Source organism: Rhodnius prolixus, unplaced genomic scaffold (assembly GCF_049639745.1).
Source record: "Rhodnius prolixus isolate KJV_2025 unplaced genomic scaffold, Rpr scaffold_8, whole genome shotgun sequence".
NCBI lineage: Eukaryota > Metazoa > Arthropoda > Insecta > Hemiptera > Reduviidae > Rhodnius > Rhodnius prolixus.
This window is the reverse complement of record NW_027411593.1, coordinates 6,041,033-6,061,510: the sequence shown is the minus strand read 5'-3', so window position 1 is coordinate 6,061,510 and position 20,478 is coordinate 6,041,033. Positions and strand designations below refer to the sequence as shown.

The window sequence follows — 20,478 nt, the reverse complement described above, 5'->3', positions numbered from 1 at the left end:
ATAGAAGACTAAATTGATCTACGTCAATGATGGCTGCAATCCGCGAGAAACACTTTATTCTATGATTAGACTTATCGTGTCAATCATCGTACTAAATATTAAATGTGTGACATCAACAGCTTGTCTAAATTTTAGTCTTACTAGCCTAGTACTATTAAACTTTCACTAGATCAGAAAATGGATAAAACATGTTACCAACTCTGAAACTGAGTTTAAAATTAAATTACTATAGAAAATTAAATGTCCTTGTCTTAAATTTCCTTGTTCATCCTCATTTTCCATTGATTCCTTGTTCCTAATTTCAATTCAGGGAGGAGTGTAATCAAATTTACACCCTCCTAATTTATCCACAGCTATAGTTTTAAGAACATTTTCAATTTCCACTACATTAATTAAAGCAGTAAAGTTCCCTTTAAGAAAACATTTTCAAAAAAAAATGTGATGACTTACTTTTTACTGATCTTTCTCGACCTATGAACTGGCAACATGTTTGTCAGAAGAGATTAAATTTTACATATTTTAGAACATTCAATTTAGTTCATAAAACTTGTTTTAACTTTTTATTAATTGTTAATAAGTCAGCTAATCAACTCTTGTCCAATTGTTTTTGGTGGTAATTTCACAGTGGTTACCACATCCTCCCTTTGGCATCATTAAATTTGTTTATTCATCTTTATCTGACGCGGATTTGGAGCTCTCATTATCTAATATCTCGGTAAACGCTCCATCCACAGCATTCGTCATTCAATCGCGTTTCTTCATGGTCCAATGCAAACAAAATAATCCAGCTTATATTTAGCTGGATTTACCACCCGATTTAACATTATTTGTTGATCTAATAAGTTTCAGTTGAAAAGAATTTGTTTTTAAAACCATTCGTTATCTCTCGAATTAAAGACAAAAACATTGAAAGGGTATAAACTGTGGTTTCAACTTACCTTAAATGATTCTCGCTTATTTTTTTCTTTTTTTTTTAATGACTCATTCGTGTCAGTCTCAGTTTCTGAGTTTTATCTATACTCCTTCCGATATCTCATCATCTAGAAACTTTCTCATTCAACATTAGACATTTGCTGCCTTGTTCGGTTCTCACTCAAGAAAACCATTCTACTATCCAACTCCTCGCGCCCTCCCGTGTTTAATTTTTCTCAGTTATAACGTTTCGTCGGCGCTAATGACCAAGTTGTCGATGCTCTGGAAAAAAAAAAATAGTTCAACATTTTTATAGCCGTTCTCTGTGAGGGGCACCCCAAAATCTATAATTTGATTCTGGTATTTTTCTTTATCATGGAGTGTTCACAAAATTTTCCTTCTTCTGTCCATATCCCTTAGTCATTTCAGCAATTTCTTTTCAAAAATGCGTAAAATCTAAAAGAGCATGAATTTTGAAAACTTTGCAGGTTAAATGCAGGTTATCAGTTAATCAGCCATATCACCACGTTCTAGCACGTGTAGTAGACCTACTCCAATATCTTTTCTCTTGTTTCAAAGAAATTTCATTTCATTTGGTCAGTGAACATATGTAACAGATTTACTAATCGTTAATAATAGTTCATTTGAATAGAAAAGGAAAATATTATATGTTCTCCAAATTTCAATTTCTGTCAAGTTTTAACCAACGGTCAAAATTATTTTAGAAGCTTTTCTTCTTTCTAATTCAGTTCAAATTTCTCATATTGTTTTTTCTGAAATGTCCAAGCAAGAAAATTCAGTGACCAAAAACTATGACAATTTCCCACACATGTTTGCTGGAAACTTGGAAAACTGGTAAGTGGTTTAATCCATTTACATTTTGCTTGTTTAATCCACTTCTTCTTTTTCATTATATTTTCAAACCACCCAATTACCGTTTTCGTCTCTATGATGTTTTGAGGTCGCCAGAGTCAGAAGGATTTTCAAAAATGGAGTGTGTGTCTGCAAAAAATAGCTCAAAAACCTGAATTCTCAAGACGCTGAAACTTTAAATTTAAATTGGACTCTTTCAAGAGATCTAAATCCTTCAACCAGAAGTATTGCTTTAGTGAGCAGAAATTCTTGAGCCCAGTTTGATTGATTAATGCATCCGGTTGTAAGTTCTATTCAATTCTTTTATTGATAACTGACATAAATAAATTGTACAAAGAAAAGGGTAAGTTTATAGGTCGATTGTTCCGTATATCTAACCTGTCCCCTTTCTTGAATCAATATCAACTTTAATTACATCCACTCTTCAGGAATTTTCTCATATATCAAGCTATTATTAAAAATTTCACAGTTCAGCCACCAGCTTTAATCTCTTCATTACGTTATTCCACCCATTACTTGGGGCTTTCCCATCAGATCTGACATTACATTTATTCCTGCACAGCTTGCTGAAAAATCTCGTAATGACTTTGAGTACTGGTTCCGTTTCATGAACAACCGTAAATCCATGTCCGTGGTATGAAATTATTCATTAATTGTTCCTTTTAGTAAATTCATCTAATGTCTCTCTCAGACCTTCTTCATTCCTTTTGCCGAGGCTGTATTTACCTAGATAGTCTTTCCCTTTATACTCATGCACTTTTGAATTGAATTCTCCATCAAGAGTGAATCGTTTAGTCAACCCTCGTGCATATCTTTTTCAACTGTTAGTTTTTGTTAACGTGTATAAATTCGTAATGCTTGAAGTAAATCATAATCCTTGGTAAATATTATTGTTTTTATTTTGTTTGGACACACTAATTACTATAATTCTTTTTTTATTATTATCCGGATCATCACTCCCATTTTTAACTACTACTGCTTGCATTTTTAAAATTTTAGTAATTATTTTAATTCCTTCGTCACATATCAACTTCTTTAATAAATCCTTATTCCTCTTGCTTTAAGTGGGGACTAAATATGAACTTCTTCCAGTTTCATATTTCATTTATTACGGGGATTCTGTTTTCTATCATTCATTTTCAAATCATTCGTAATTTTATGTATTTTTGAAATAGTAGTTTAATTTTTTTTGCATGTCTTTTTCCATGTAAATTTTTCAATAGAAATGCTGGTGCCTCATAAGTTTTATTTTTTAGTGCTGAAGTAGAACGGATAGCAATTTGCAAGAGAAGTATCTATCTGATGCAGTTGCAGGTGTATTTAAAAGTGCGATTGAAACTTAGGTAACAGCTTTTTCACCAATTTAACAGTTAAATGCAGCAAAAACGATGATCGTTGAAATTGCTATCGTTGCAAGTTACTCTGCATAGAAGTTATAGATCTCGTAGAGACCAATCAGGTTCACTGAAAGGTCAGGTGATGAGCTCATAGAATATCGCGAAGAAATAGTTCTCGTTTTAGGGTATATAGAGAAAGAAATCGAGATCGATGTAGCACAGTTGTTGTATTTCAATAGAATGATTCATGATTCCATATCATTGACACGTTTTTTAAGAGTTGAAATAAATTCAATATTGCCTTTCTGGTATAAATCGAATAGACCAATAACTAACTTTTATGAGAAACTTTATTCCTAATAAGTTTAAAGGTATTACTTGGAAAAGAGAATAGTAGAGTCTCTCTAGAATACCATTTTCTAAAATGCACTGTCCTAACTCAATGTGTCGTTGCTAAATTTGTTACTAATTACGAGTCTGGAATAAACTCCTCAGCTAGATGTACCTATTGCTCAATGGTTTGTTGCATTTCCTTGAAAATAACTGCTAGGCTTTTCGGAAAAACTCCGTGTGAGTATATAATGATATACATGTAGATTTATAACTTTTAATTTTATAATTTTTCTACAAAAAGTTCATTTTAGGGCTGTTCTTCACGAGGGCTTGTGGTAGGGTTCAATGCCCGGTCATATTTCAGTGTATTGTACTGTGTAAGTGCCTAGTACAATAGTTCCGCATTGAATATGGTTGGTAGGCCTTAATTATGGTTCAAATATTGTTCCGAGTTTGAAGTAAATTGTAAGTTAGATGCTTCAGAATAGTTGATAGGAAACGTGTGGGTGTTCACTACAAATTTTTGTGAATATAATAGATATATATACATTTTATTAATTACAGAAAAAAAAAGTTTGAATGTGTATTGCTTTATCCATGAAATATTGGTTTTCAGTTTCTAAACTTTTGTCTAGAAATATAAAAACTAATGGTTAGCATTAAGACCAACTACGCACGTTCTGAGCGTAGTTTAATTACTTGTACAAGACGTGATTCTAACGTCCCATCATCGGATCTTTCACTCGTAAACAAAAACATAATTATTACTACACATGATTGGGCCATTGCTAGTTCCATGGTATGTATCTGCTGACGACTGGAAATATTTTCAACCTCAATTTAATTCACAAAACTCATCCCCCTGTTCCCTTTAAAAAAAAAGAAAGATTAGCTAAGTCTTGTGCTAGATCATTACAATTGATCATTTTTTCAACAATACTCAACAGGCGGTGCTAGATTAGCTAAAACGAATGCTAGCATCGTACAGAACCTTACAAGGTAGCTATAAAGACTTCTAAATACAAACAATAGACATTCTAGGTATTGTTCTGAATCATATACTTTTAAATTCTTGTACTTGTTACCAACGCATTGATCGTTAAATATCATTAAAAATCGTTACAAAAACATCGTTAAAACAATTTTAAAAAAAGTAAAATAATACTTATTTTTTTCAAGCATGATTTACGTCCAACTACCTAATTTGATATCATTAACGGAGGCGACTAGCAAACGTACTTAGCTATAATGTTCTCATAATAAACATTAATGAAAATTTAAGGCCTAGACCGGGAATCGAACTTAGCATTACAATAATCTTAGCTTTGTGGGTCTCACCTCTAACCACTCGTCTTAGCATCCATTTAGTAACGATTAATATTGATCAATTTTTATATTCTCTTACATCACGAGAGAAATAATGAAGGTTTGCGGTCTTGTCAACATTTTTGATATCGTATTTTCATTGGAAGTATCCGTTTTTAAGTCCTAAAAAAAAAAAAAAAACTATTTCTTAATTGTTAGTGTATGGTCAGCATAATTACGAGAACTTTCATTTTGTTTTCTCATTCTGTTTAGGTAACCACAAACTTGGCGATAAGCTTTTGGACAAGTGTCAGCTGTCCGGAATGTTCAGTCAGTTTACCAGTAATCGATGTTATACGAGTAGTAATCGTAGTTTCTGGAGAGTACTTGGAAAACAGCCATCGATACTCTTTAAACTAGGTATGCTTATTGCACATAAATAATTCTTTTATTACAACATTTCTCTGGTTAAAATTCGATTAATGGCACATCTGGGAGAGGGAGTTTCTTCTAAAGCCCAACGTTAATGTAATGTATGTATTTACCATCCATATATAACTAATATGTCAACAACATTTCAAATTTGAAAAAATTGGATGTTCCGAAGTGACATTTATCTGCATTAATAAGTGAATGAAAGAAAGTAAATAATATACAAAATCTGAAAGCTATAAAATATTTCTACTAATAATAGAAATGAAAATAACCAATAAAACTTACAAAAGTCGGTTATTAACCCGTTCGGATAAACAACGTTATTGTATTTTTAACTTCATTGAAAGTATTCAATTGCGCAGCTGGTTGACATTCAGAAATGTCGCCTTTAAACGTTAGCTGGGGAATGCTTGCGTAGTTCGTAGGGTGCAATCTAGTTAAATAGTTAGATCTAGCAGAAATAGATCAGGAATAAAAGGTCGTTTAAGAAATATCTTGGCACCCCACTGCTGAGATAAAAAAATAATACCATTCTTTTATATTCATTAGTTGTTTTTATTATTATTATGTTTGTTATAATTTTATTAATCAAATTAAATAATTCGATCAAAATCTCGAATTTAAAATTTGTAAAATTAGAGTATTTTCTTCTAAATTTGTGAAGAATTTGTAAATAGTCGTAAGGAAAGTGTAATTTCTACGAATAAGTCGATATTTTTGCGTGTTTTCACATAATCATTGGAGTATTGGTCCCAGACAAAGTAACCTTACTGAATCAGATTGATAGTTGAAAAAAGTTGAGTGGCAGAATTATGAACACAGCATGGGGAGGGGTCTATCTGATCGTGAAGCGAACTAGGAAGTAATTGAAGAAACCTATGATGATATGAAATTCAGTTTAGGAAGACGCCTTCAGTGCGGCTGGTTGAGCAGGAAATCCAGAACGGAGAGCAAGAGTCCAAGAGAGAAACGGGAAAGGAATGAGCGATGCCTTCGCCAAAAGCAAAATTTGGATCGGATTTCTTTAGACTGTCTAGGCTGCAGAATGAAAGCTACTTCATGGGCAGAATTGGGCTGGACACCCAGAAATTACAGCCAATGTAAATAGTTAATAGTCGCCCAATTTGACCGACCTACAGCCTCCTCAGTACCCGAAATTCTTGTTTGATTTGGTGATAGAGATCAGCTTTGCAAAATTTGCTCTTAATTCATTCAACAGTATTATTTTGAATAAAAACATACCATTTAGCGCTAAGATTCAGGTATACAATGCTGTATCGAGGGCAATGATTTGTTATGGAGCCCAGATATGGGGTTTAACACCATACGATAAGATTGAGGTTCTATTAAAATATTTTATTAAAAAAGTTTTCAAATTGCCTGTTAATGCCCCCGATTACATTGTATACTTAGAAACCAATCTGATGCCCACCTATTTGTACACTATTAGGCTACACATTAACTATGTACGTAGATGTATTGACTTGCCAGGTGAAAGATATCCTCATATAGTAATTAACGAAATTACACGAAAAAAGATTTATTTGTTTAAGGACTGGGAAAAATTCTGCAAAAATTATGACGTTCCCTTAGAACAATTACTAAGTAAAAACTATAGCGTTAATGCAATCACAGAAAAAGTAAAAGAAAAATTACTTAGTATAGGTTGAACGCACAAAAATGCTGTTACCACAAATTGTATAAAAGTGTATTATGTTGTGGCAGAATACCTGTGTATGGTAATTTAGATTCAGTGGCTATCAGTTGGGTTATTAAGTGTAGAGGGGAACTATTGTACTTAAATAATTATAGATTTAATAATGATATTAAATTATGCTCCTTGTGTAATTTACAGAGATGTGAGGATGTTTTTTATTTTGTCTGTGTGTGCCCTATTTTAAAAGGTCTGAGACATGTACATTTTAAGAAATATGAATTGAATTGCGATGAATTTATAGACCTGCTAACCAATGAAAACAGATGGCCCAGTTTGGTGTCTTACTGTAAGCAAGCTTGGTGTTATAGATACACTTTAATCCAAGAATTTAATTATTAATCCAAACCTATTAATGTCTTATTGGCGCCCAAGATAAAGATTTAATTTTTTGTTTTATTTTATTACATTTTATTCTGTGCTAGTTTATTTTAATTTTATTTAAATTTTTTTTCTTTTCTCTCTTCTACTTTGCTTTCCAATCTTAAGATGAAATTGCTAATACATTAAGATGAAATTTAATTTAAACATTTTAAAGTTACTCCTTTATATAAATAAGATCTTTATTTATTTATTTATTGTATATGCAGCAAAACACAGCAACCCTCTGACGGTCAAAAGACCAAGAGAACTGTCAGTCGCTTTTCTATTATATCCTGATATATGTAAATATTATCCAAAATAAAGACAATATTATTATTATTATTATTAGAGATCAGCTTTGACAGCAGATATTTCTTCCTCATTCTTTTGGCAATCTTGCAACAAGATCTCCTGGTTCAGGTCCTCTATCTGGGTGAGTGAATAATTGCTTAGAAAAGTCAATTGAAATATATTGTATATATAACAAAAAGAATATTAATTGAATCATTATTGTACCTTTACATTAAATAAATTACCACATAATACGGAGTATTTACAATGTTCTAAAAAAATACAGAGTAATGCCGTGTTTAAGGTTAATTATATTTAATAAATATTAAATTAATAAATTAAATTTAATGAATAATATTTTATTTGACCCTGTGCGAAGAGGAATATTGTGAAATAGAATTAAAAATGAAAGAAATAAAAAAGAAAAGTAATATCATGTTCATGTGACTAGTGCCCCTTTTTTCTATATAATATATTACTTATAATAATGTGACAATGCGTTCCCAGAGTGTCATAAGTTCAGAATTACGCCGGAAATATTTTCTTATATTCAATTTTAACATTAATACTAATTTACATGTTTAATGCAAATGTAAAATATAATAATAATATAAATTATTACATTTTTTATTTTACTTGGTGTAAAAATATGTTGTAAATTTGGAAAAAATTGATTATATTATATATGTTTTAGTTAAAAGTTATGAGCTGGAGGTTCTAAGGAGGATTTGAGGGTGGAAAAAAGAACAGAAGCAGAAGAGTTATAGATAAGAATCGAGTGTGCTTCAAACAAAGGATGCGGTTAGTTGCACATACTTTCGATAACAAACTTATATTCAAAAATAATGTAAAGGTGTTTTGTTGCCAAGAGTTGTGGAAAATATATGTTCTGCTGTATAGTGAGGATAGCAGAGCTATGTACAGAAGACACAATGTAGTATTGTCTGTCTGGGTATGAGTGTTTGGGGTGGGAGAGAGAGCGAGCGAGAGAAGAACAGGGAAAAGAAATGGGAGCCGATGGTAAGGGGGATAACTACTCCCAGGTGCTGACTTCCTAAATATTAATAAATGGGGGAGCTCCCATTTACTTACGGTAAATTCCCCTCTAACACAAGATAACTATCCAGGAAGTGTAGGAACTCTCCACACTCGCCAAGCCCAAAACGCTCTCCATATTTTCGTAAGAGTGGTTTCCCCAAATCAAGCTATCCGGGGTAAGTTGTAAGTAAGAGAGTGAGGTCCGCACTCAGGTATAACTCCCTTGGAGTCACATATACCCTTGCCTTCTCAAATCTCTTCCAAATTATTCCAAAATTTGGTTCCAAATTAAAAAGTTTGGAGAGTTCTAAGGAATCACATACCCTTATACCCTTGATAACCGTCCAGACTCTTAAGAAAATTTCAAGGTTCGGAAAGCCGGCAAAATTTGATAACAATTCCTAGCGCTAGACCCTAATCCAAATTCCCTTATTGGGAGGGAGGGACATATCCCCTTCCCAGGATTGGGATAATGAAGTGCCAAGAAGAAGGAGGAGCGATAATCTGGAGATATAATTCTCCCCAGCGCTTTACGCTCTCTTCCTTTTTCCCTACATACCTTCAAGTCTTCTCCAGACGTTTAGAGTTCAGAGAAGGAACAAATAAGGAGATGTTGGTGATCGGTTTTTGCCCCCTCCCCTGTGTTCTTAATAAAGGACTTCATTGCTGCTAGCACGATCTGATAAGTTGCTTGAAGTCATATAGGTAGGTTTATTTAAATAAAAGAAGTGTGACATTTAAAATTTCGAGAATTCCAAAACATTGTTCCAAAGAAATATATATCGTAATAATTTCCAATGATATTATTTTTAAGGGGAGTTGGAAATCGTGGCAATAGGCGGTCTTATTAATTCAGTGGAACCTGTTTATTTCATTATCATTTTTATTTCTCCTTCATTTTTTTTAAAATCTTTTTTTCAAAATATATAATAAAATGTAAGAATATGATATCACGATGGGCAATAAGGTGTATTATGCTATGGTTCACATGCATATATAATATAATAGGGTAGCCATTTTACGTCATAATTTGAATTAAATTATTAAACATTTTTATTTACCTGTTTGGTCGCTCCTCGTTATTTGTGTTTGTGTTTGTATGGGTGTAAATATGTTTTTGTCTCTGTGTAAAGTTGTTAATGTATTGAACAAGTACTATAGTGAAAACCAAATTGAGTTATTATCAAAGTCAGATTATTGTTACTTTATGCTTAGTGTTTTCATTGAATTGGCTATATACTTAAATGGATCTAGTTTTCTGAAAATTTTGTGAAATAAAAAAAGGATCATACGTGTCCTGAAGTTTGGTAAACAAAAATAAATCATCCAAGACGGTGGCACCAATTTCAGAGGGAATTTGGGTACAATGGTTAGTTACACTAGTAATCCATAGTTGCCAAAGCACCAAAGAAGCCGACGATGTAATTTATTTTTATTGTGAGACGGTAACGTAAATGAAGTCGAAATCTCTACACCAAACGGATTAATCTCTCTCTCCAATCTATCTATCGATTAATGACAGTCCGATATAGGTCTGGGATATCATAAACATGCTTTGATTGGTAAAAATAATGGATGTTATCCCGCACTTAGTACCGAACCATATTTACATTATTTTGTTGCCATGATTGAAGCATACTGCAATGGTTCACAAAATAGTTATTACAATTTTTCTAAATAACTAGCGATTGAAATTTGAACTTCAAGTTAAGTCTAAAAAGGATCCCACGATTTATCAATTATTGAAAGAACTATATTTTAGTAAAGATTTGGTATGCATTTTTTTATTTGTCTTTAAGAATGTGGTCAATCTTAATGAGCATTACTTTTTATGAGCTTAATGAACTTTTTAAGTTCATTCAGAGAGATTATAAATAAATACTCACATATGAATAAACAAAATTCAAGCCAATATTAACAGTTATTTAATTTCATATATGGATTTGTTTCTCTTTAAAGGAATTGAATTAGTATCGCGGTAAAGAGTAACAAGTACCCGCATGAAGCGGGCTTGTGGCTTTAGAATATTAAATATTTCACTTTATATTCTATTATTAGGCGTAGTATTTTATTTCTAAAATAATAATAATTCCTGTACACAATAAAAACAATTAATAATTGCTGTGTATTTCTATTAGAAAACTGGAATAATTTTTATCGCATACATTTCTAACAACAAATCGTTATCTCTATGGATAATAAAGTAATCAGTATTTAATATTTTATTGCAGTGATGAGAAGCTCGAGAATTGTACCAGCTGGGTTAGACTGTAGAACATAACTTTCGTCAGTAAAGTTAATTTGATGTCTTCTGAGTGTGAAAGAGTGGACAAAAAAAAACGCAGGAGGATAAAACTTTGTCTAGATTGAGCCCTAGCCAGGGTTTCTAACTGCATCCTTGAGATCGGAATCTCTAATCCGTAAGTTCCATTTTACTGAGTAGAATTTTTACTTTTTTTGAGGTTTTTGTTTTTCCAAAATAGCTCCAAACAATTTTCTTTAAATTGTGTACACATATTTTACTTTTTGGTGGTTAACATTTCGAAAATTCGATTAAGGTGTTAATGCCATTTTGATTTTAGTGCATGGTTTTTGGTTCTACATATTTGGTTTGTAAAATGTGTATCTAAAATTTTGATTTTGATGAGAATTGCACAATGTGAAGACTTTTTTTTTTAACTCAGGTGTGTTAACATCTTTTTACAACGAGTAATTCAACAACTCGAGAAAGGAGCACATCAGATATATTATTAGTTTTTGTAATGTCACGGTCAGTTATGGATAATACTCAGGAAAAAAAAAAAAATTGGCTGTCTTTTTTGAGTAGATATATCCTTAGTCGGTGTTCTTGCAAATATGGAAAAAAACATCCGATTGAGAGAGCTACTTAAGAAACCGTTAGGTTCAGAAAACACCTGAGCGTATTTCTACCATTTTACTTACTGCTCTTGGTTTTATGAATGCATTCTTTTCTTTAGAAGTAATAATTCAGCAGGGAATTAAAATTATGTTTACAAAGTGAATGTAGTTCTTCATGACATTAGAAAAATCATATTTATGTACAAAGCCTACTGAAAAGTATTCCAGTTATACAGGGATATGCGTCCTTCTAGTTCTAGTTAAAATACAAAATTTAAATCTTACAGTTGGAATGTATTATTTAGTAGTGCGTTGAAAATACTGTTTCAAGAGATAAATTCTGCGTATACTAGTCCTGAGTTGCAGGAGGTTGTTACAATCAGACTTTGACATAAAGTTATAGCCTAGGAACTGACCACTGAGTCTAACTGAGATGTGTATATATATATTGAAAGAGATATCTACAAAGACAGGTCACCATAATGGAGATTCGTTGCTTAACAAAGAACTAGTTAACTAAGACTAGCCTTACAAAACCACAATAATGCTGTAGACTCATGCCAGCCAGCCCAATAGATGTCGTTCAATGTCAGCCTATCAATTAAAACTTTTCTTCATATTTCTTCTCTGTTTGGATTCTATTTTGAATTGTCTCTTTATCTTACCTACAATTCAAGTCCTCTTTTCTTGTGATCATCTGTTCCCAGCCATCTTCAAGTTGAAGAAAGGATTTTTTCAAAAAAGAAATAAGAATAATTTTCAATTATTTCAGTGGTTTGAAACAAGTGTTATTTTATTTTTTTTTAACAAACCCATATACAAGAAGATCCAAACTCACAAATTTCTGGTGAAAATTAAAGCCCAGTTTCTACCACAAGAGCGGTGAGATTTGTAGTCATAGTCCTTTGTGTTGCATGAGTAAAAATAGGACCCCACACACTTGTGATGTCACCCTATTACAAGGTAGACTATAATTAAGGCTGAAATTGAAAATTTCAAAATGGTAAATTTCATTTATTTAAAATATTAATTTATATTTATTGTTTTTTGTATAGCCACGCCTTTGTTTTAATGGCTGCCCTATTAAAATTCAAATGTGTCTCTTTTATATATTATCATTTTGTGGAGCTTGGTTTTTATTATGATAGTGTATGAGAGTTCCAGGAATGTGACAATAAACTGTACTACGTTAAATATTTTAATGACTATGTAAACTTCAGCTCGTGCGACAAACACAATGGTTTTGCAGACTCAGCTTTCTTGTTTTTCAGCTTTCTTGTTTTAATATCTGTACGTAATGTTCTTTTTTTTTGTTAAATTCAATTGTACATATAGAATAATTAATTACTTGCAATTTAGGGATTCTTACTTTCTTATACTAGGCGAAAAAACTATCGCAATCATTCAAATTTTATATTATGCGTTTTCTCTGGAAAGCATTCGTTTTGGCTTTCAAGCATCCCATAATGTTATATCATAATGCGGAAATAGTGTTATAAATTATTATTTGTGATTAGTTTTTCTTCAGTAAAAAGAAAATATGCAATGATTTATGAAGAAATAACAAAAAAAAATCAATGCTAAGCATTCAAAAGGGTTTTACTTTGCTGAAAACTTTTTTACTCCCGAATACCTTTGAACTGTTAAGAAAATAATACTCTCTTTAGAAAAATTGCAACATTTACTTTCAATTGTACTACTGTCGGCCTTTTGTATCAATTTTCCTTCGTGGTTCTTTTAGTATCATGATATAGCCATTCTTAGCGCTGAAATGAATAATTGATTCTGCTTAGTAACGGAAAGTATTATAGATCAAACTTTCGGCAATATTGACGCTCAGTCAGCAAACATATAGTTGATAATTTTCTGTATTTTCAAGTAAAGTCACTGATAATTTACATTGATAAATTTTATTTTTACTAAATATTTAGTTATCTTTATAATCTACATCGTTATGAAGGGAGGATTTCTCTACGCCAAATTCAAGGCGATCTCAAAAGTTCTATTGTGGCTTCATAATGTGTTAGTGTGTTTGGGTTTTTGAGAAAAATTTATCGTTTGTAAGGTGTAAGGTGTGTGATGATGAGCTAAAATGACTATTTTTTCAATCGGGCTTTGCGTTGACTGACAAATTAAGAATCTCGGATGAAGCAGAGAGATTTCATAATTTACTGTAGATCTTTTATTTTAAAGCAGCCAGATATGAAGCCGCCAAAGCAAAGTTTTGAACAGTAGCGCAAGGCTTCTCAACTTCTCAACTCTAAGGGAAAGGCTGTTGTAGCTCTCCTCTATAAAGTGTCAGTATGCATGAGAGCTGGTTAAGTGCTAAAAATTTGTAGCATTTTATGTGTAATAGTTTGCATGCGGGTTTGATAAACCCAAATTCTTGTTATTCCTAGATTCTTCAAAATGCTTTAAAAAGTGGCTAGTCCACTTCTTTCTACGGAGTAATCATCTAACATTAGATCAGATCAAGACATGGGAGGATCCTGTTTCCAAGACAATGCTGCCAAGGCAAGGCTATCATCTGTGCCGAAAGTTTTCCTATAAACAGGTACCTACACCTAACAAACCAGAGTTCAGAACAAATATCTGGTGAGAACACTTCTGTGCAACTTCCTCACTAAGGTTTTCATTCTTCTTACGCATTTTCTTCCACTCCGAATTTTAAAGCAATTAATTCTAGTTCGTAAAACCAGAAATGACATCTTAGAGGGAAGACAAAACCCATTGCAAAACTATTTTTTAAAGACCAATTATTTAAATAAAACTTACAGATCTTCGTGTTTATAACTTATATCGATGTTTAAAGAAATTCGAGTCATTTTCGAAAAAAAGAAACCTTACGTAACATAAATTTTTGTGAGTACAGCAATAGCTGCTTTATTTATTTTGCGGCATGATACTAGATAATTTCTAATAATCTCAATCGATTTTGTAAAACGTTTATCCATATTGTAATTTGTAGTTTTATCTTTGAAGTCAACCATTTTAAACCTTTAAATATAATTTTTGTAAACATTTGTGTTACAGGTCCCAAATAATGAACCAAAAGAAATGAAAGAAAAACTACAATTTAAAAAAAAAATCATATATTTTGCTACATATTTGAGCTCTGAATCAGTTTTATGTGTTTGTTCTTTTTGTAAAAAAAAAACAAAAAAGAATGAAATAAAGGAAAAAAAAAATTGTGTTTTCACTTTTCTATAATCATTTATTTTATAAAAACATCCTAAGTTATAATATATCTGACAAAATATTGTAACAGAATAATATAATAGCATTGGCAAACACAGCTCTATGGCGGCCATAACTCCATCACCTGAGGCGAGACAGCTGGGATGTTACTCAGCACTGGAAATCTCTAGAAGGTTAAAGGAGTGAAACCTTTCGTGGAGATTACGCCAAACTGTAAGACATGCATGCATCACTTTAAAAATAAATAAATAATAAAAAATGATAGCTAATATGTTCATGATAAAAAAAAAAGTTCCTGAATAAGTACAAGAATGATACTATGAATAAGCAAGAATGATACTATGTGGAAATAAGTACTTAGTTTTGATTGATTAGGAACCTTTGAACTTCCTAAAAAAGTTTCTGTTTAATTACATACATATGTTGTAAAAATCCATCGTGCGAATTATTGTTTAAGCTGGTTTTATAGTTGCCCGTCCCTCTTTTAGTTAATCGTTAAAAGTGGTCATTCTAGAATATATTGAATAAATTCGCTGAAGTAACTCCCAGATATGTGTTGAAATTAAATATGAATGCCGCGGTAAGTTTTTCCTAACTCAGCCGTCTATCGCATGCATAATTCTAAACTGCCTATACTTACTTGGCCTGTGAAGCTGCTATACAGGCAGTAGCATTACATGGTCTTGGCCAGTCGAGTATTGCCGTAAATCATTAAACCACCTTTACTCTCTTGACACATTTTGCGATGTACCTTTTATTTATTTTTTTTGGTTACTAACTTGGTTAGTTAGATATTCAGAGAGCTTTCGCTTCTCCAAGATGCACATAATGTACAGAGCAAGCAATAAATTAATAAATAATAGGTAAGGTATTATTTATGTGAATTTAAACATGTATTTATCAATCAATATTTATCGATAATATGAAATCAAGTACACTAGATTGTCATAAACATTTATGATAACCACAATTTTCAGACTTGGTTCTACTGGTTTTTATCGTTTAGATAATTACAGGTTGTTTCTATTCAAATGGTTGGGCAACGAAAGAACTACCAATTCTTTTGAATTATGTGTGGAGCTGTCGTTCATTCAAAAACCAAAAACTAATTTCAAATCAGTATTATTTGTTTCACAGTGTTATTGAAGCTCTTACAAGTTTAGGACTTAGAATATTTGTACTCTAAAGGTTTAGTCTGATGTGATTCGTATGATATAAAATTATGGAATCATGGATGAATAATCGTTAGAAATTAGGACGTTTTGAGGAGAAGAAGCTGAACAGTGGTTCTTGGTTCATTTTGTGTGATTTTTAACTGGTTAAGGTAAATGCTTCATTACTTTTCAAATTATTAATTTCAGTGTCATTTTATTCATATTATTCTCAATTGAAGGTTTTTTTTTTTTTTACTGGAAATCAAATTAATAATCTATGGTTAAGTTGACATAAGAAGATCGATAAATTATAGCAAGAAGGTTATACACAGGTTGTTAAAGCCTCTTTATCATTCAATTGAGAATCTTATATTCTTGCTATGTTAAACCCGTCTGGTTTTATTCTCTTGTGAAAGTTCGAATGAATATACTGCTAGTGTTTATCAACCAAACTTAAATTCAAGCTGAAGCAATAATATATGAAGTTCAATGGACTCGGATTAACTTACCTATTATCTAATTTAAGGATGTAATTTCTTCAGTAGTCTTTATCTATATTTTGTGCGCATTACAATTTCATTAGATCGTATTTTCTGCCAAGTTATCAAACTTTGCCTATTTTTACAACTTGTTGGCCCATTCAACAGGCCCAGTTACTTCTTTTTAATTTGCCATTTAACACCGCATTAAGGCAATTTAGTGTTAATTAATTTTTCTATTACTCTTCAGCATTTTCCACCCATCACGGACATTTGGGTTTTTCTGTTGCTTAGGGCAGCTTTTTAATGTGAACGATCTGCATGATTGTTAATTATAGTAACCGTGTACTACAGGTTAGTAATTCATGTTTTTTTATTTGTCTTAAATGTTCACTTATCATTCATTATTCCATAGCCAGTAATTTATTTATTTTTGAGTACTGGCCACTTTATTTGCTCTATTTGGAGTCTTGCTACTTGATTGTCTCTGTCTGTCTTCGTGTATGGTATTTTAATTTTTACCCATTTATTTTATAGCTATTATTAACCTTAGATAATTCAATTTTACTCATTATTTTCTATTTTACAGTACAAGATATATTCTGAACCAACCAGTCCTTGAGAATACTGCTTATTCATTAGCGAAGCCTTCATACATCCAGCTTAAGCATCTTAGTAGCCCATTTTTCTAAAGGTATTTATTAAGTTTTCTAAAGTGCAGTTAGGAAAAATTAAAAAATCTGAAACTTAACAAAACCAACTTGATTGTCTGAAATCAAAATTTAAGAAAAAAGATAACTTCTTGAAAAAGTTGACGAAAGATAAAGAGGAAGGTATGAGAAAAGCGAACCTTTTTGTAATTTAGTAGGCAATATTACTTACTGGCAGGTTGAGTTACCTACCGAATGGAATATTAATCGAGGAGGAAGTGAGGTGGAGGATGTCACGTCGTGATCTGAAGAAGGCTGTTGAACCTGCGTGTTTACCACCCATTACATTTCTATACATATCTGCTCACTAAAAATACACTTAACCCATAGATCTGCGATGGATCTCATACTCCTGCTGTTCTTCAACTTTCGATTCTTTTGTCTTGAGCATCGCTGTTTATTCTTTAAAAACAATCCAGTTCTTTAGCTAGGAAAGTGACAGAATTTTGAAAAAAAAAAATCGCCCCTGATCGAACTCATACCTTCTTTATCTTTCTATACTATGTCACCCTTTTTATCCCTGTTGAGTAATTGACACTGAAATCACCAACTTTATGTTCTAGATTTATTCATCATTTCCTTTGTTTTACTTGTCTGCAGAGCCCTACAAATCTTGGGAACACTTCAACTGATTGACACCCAACTTGGATTGAAATAATTTGAAGCTAAACGTTTCAAACCAAGGTAAACTATTGGCAGTTCCAAACATTTAGTTGTGTGTCGCTTCCTCCTCAGTTCATCATAACTTAATCATCCAGGTTTTACCTTACCTTTAAAACATTGGTCTAACCTACGCCCAGCAACACTCCTTTAAGAACCATGAGGTAAATGTCTCTAAATTATCCTTCTACACTTAATCACGTCTTTTTCCTTCATCTCACTGTAGCACACTGTGTATTTGTTTCCTTCATGTTTATAATTTTCTCTCACAGTAAAGACTTGTAATGTTTTTTAATAGTTTACTTGGATTTTATTTTGTTATTTAGTACCATTTACGTCAGACTTGACTTTCAATAAATTATTGTTTTCATTTTATTTTAATGTTCCACTCGCACAATTAAGAATTAAGAATTTCTTTTTTTCAATGTGAATTGAAGGATAGAATATGCAGATAACATTGCTGTAAAAAGGTTAATACTAAAAAATGAATATTGTTTTAATCTTTTCAATATTGATATTTCTTCTTACTATATTTTGTTTTAGTTTATATTTCATGTATTATTATTTTTTGTTTTTAAATAATAATAATGCAAATATCCAATGTAATGTGCATTATACGTTCATGGTGATGCGGTTCAATAATTTGATCTTGTGGTTTATCATTCATACATCGCTTAGTTAAATTTTTCTTATATAAAAAAAAAGTTTATGCTAAAAGCTTTCGAATTCCCAGTAAGCAACTTCAATCAGACTTTTCTAAAACCTCAAACTCCAATCTCAATATTAAAAATTGGTTTAAAACAACTAGTCCATTTGTATAGATTGTGTTTCTGAAGTTTAATAGAATGAAATTTTGTTAAACTATTTCCGGGATACTAAATTATCGTTAAATAATGATTTTTCTTTAAAAAAAAAAAAAAGAGATAGAAAATAAATATAATAATGCCCAAGTAAAATACATCTTTAGGCAAATAAGATGCTCGACGACCACCTAAGATGGTGGTCTATATTAACTATTGTGATTTATTATTCATATGTAACGAAAAAGTATGTTTCTTTGGACCCTTTTACTCCAAATGAAAAAAATAACGACAACCTAAGTCGAATCTAGGTTGAAAAAAACCAGATCCGGACTTTATGCAAACTTAGAAGTTAAGTAAATTTCAATTAAACTTCAAGTCTTCTTTTAAACTCTTTTATCATCATCCTGTTAAATACATCATCCTGTATTTGAACCTATATAATATTTATTTTAAATAGATTAACGGAAGTGATAAATAAGAACATTTAGTACATTAACGGACTAAAAAGAATACGTTTTCCTGTCATACTTATGTACGAACAATCGGTGCTAATTATCTTAACTAAAATGGAAAATGAATTTTTATAATTATATTTTTTATTTAGCTTAAAAGATGACATTAATTTAATTCAAAGAAGTAGGAAAGGTACATAGTGTGAAAAATAAGAACAAACGCACTAACCAGTGAATATTATATAATTTATGTACGCATTATATTGTGTTATTTATGTATAATGTAGATTGTGCCCTTAGTAAATTTATTGCTATTGTATTCATTAACTGTAAGAAGTATATTATATGTGTAATTGTATGTGCATTTATTTTTTTAGAATTGTATGTGGCTTTTTTATGTATATAATGTGGGATATATATGTGTTAATTTTCAGAGAAGTCGTAGGTTGGTGTGTATGTATTTTTTTTATTTTTTGTAAACAAGCTTAGCCAGTTAGGTTGCAAGTGAATGGGCACAATCTATCATTTTTAATTGATTTTTCATGGTCTAAAATGGACGTGTAATAATTAAAACAAAAATATAAAACCTTTTGTTTTATTCATTGTAATTGGACAATTTGCTCTTCTGTTTTATTTTTCTTTATATAATGTACTTATAATTATTTACTTACATCGTAAATATTAATCTGCAAAACAGAAGAGATAATTATCATTCCAATTTGTAATACATTTCTTACATTCGTAAATGTTTGTCACCCATAGTTTGGTACAAAATTTTTCTCTTTGAAAAACTAAGCGCAAAGGTTGTGTAGAAAAGCTAGTAATTAGTAAATTTAAATTTTATCTGGTAGTCAATTTTGGAACCATTACTAAGTTTTTTACATTTCTTGTATTTTATTTATTTTACATTATATAATTTTTAAGAAATAATATAGTTGTGTTATATAATAATAATTAATGAAAATAAATTTTTGCAGAATTAAGGTACAATAGAGTACATTGTACATTTAATTGTACCAGGAGCACATTCTGGTATAGGAGGTCTAAAAAACAATTCTTGTCTGCAAGGTGCCTGTTGCTACTACCATATTGTCGCTCTAGCTTTATTTAAGATATAATTACAAAATAAAAATTGCTTTTGTTATGAATCATTTATTGAAAAATGTATTAAATTATTATAAGAAGTGATTACATTATTAGTATTAAGTGTAAAAAATTGTACATCAAAGTTGTATATTTCATATAAAAAAGATATTGTATGATTGATAATATAATGAAATAAAAAACGTATTATTTCAAAAATAGTCTTTTATTATTACCCCTTTATGCATGAACTTTGTATTTATGATTTTTAATTAAACAAAAATATTTGAAAAAAAATTCTAAATTCAAAAAACGTAGCTAAGTAGGTCTTATGGGTCACCAATATGATTAAATATAAGAATAAGATACTCCTATATAGGTCTAGAGAGTCACCATCATGATTAAATATTAAGTTACTCCTATTATAGGTCTAGAAAGTCACCAACATGGTTAAATATAAGAATAAGTTACTCCTATAA

General features: G+C 31.1%; 1 protein-coding gene across 12 annotated transcripts; it reads left to right on the top strand.

The window, feature by feature from the left end:
• Positions 1-1,417: 1,417 nt before the first annotated feature.
• On the top strand, positions 1,418-20,218 carry LOC141450765 (uncharacterized). 12 transcript variants are annotated; one of them, XM_074121544.1, is made up of 9 exons: positions 1,418-1,767; positions 5,034-5,180; positions 7,622-7,705; positions 8,258-8,364; positions 10,833-11,021; positions 14,494-14,871; positions 16,881-16,985; positions 17,602-17,685; positions 19,894-20,218. In XM_074121544.1, the coding sequence occupies exons 1-4, from the start codon at positions 1,725-1,727 to the stop codon at positions 8,293-8,295; spliced, it is 312 nt and encodes a 103-aa protein (XP_073977645.1). In that variant the 5' UTR covers positions 1,418-1,724; the 3' UTR covers positions 8,296-8,364; positions 10,833-11,021; positions 14,494-14,871; positions 16,881-16,985; positions 17,602-17,685; positions 19,894-20,218. The 12 variants fall into 12 exon arrangements, 4 of the variants coding, with proteins under 4 accessions (XP_073977645.1, XP_073977644.1, XP_073977647.1 ...); XM_074121543.1 differs by having other exon boundaries at positions 17,602-17,825; XM_074121546.1 differs by lacking the exon at positions 7,622-7,705 and having other exon boundaries at positions 1,427-1,767; positions 17,602-17,825.
• Positions 20,219-20,478: the final 260 nt, after the last annotated feature.

Coding starts and splice junctions, on each gene's coding strand:
- LOC141450765 (XM_074121544.1), top strand. CDS start 1,725: ATGACAATTTCCCACACATGTTTGCTGGAAACTTGGAAAACTG. Junction 1,768..5,033: donor GCTGGAAACTTGGAAAACTG/GTAAGTGGTTTA, acceptor CATTCTGTTTAG/GTAACCACAAACTTGGCGAT. Junction 5,181..7,621: donor ATCGATACTCTTTAAACTAG/GTATGCTTATTG, acceptor TATTATTATTAG/AGATCAGCTTTGACAGCAGA.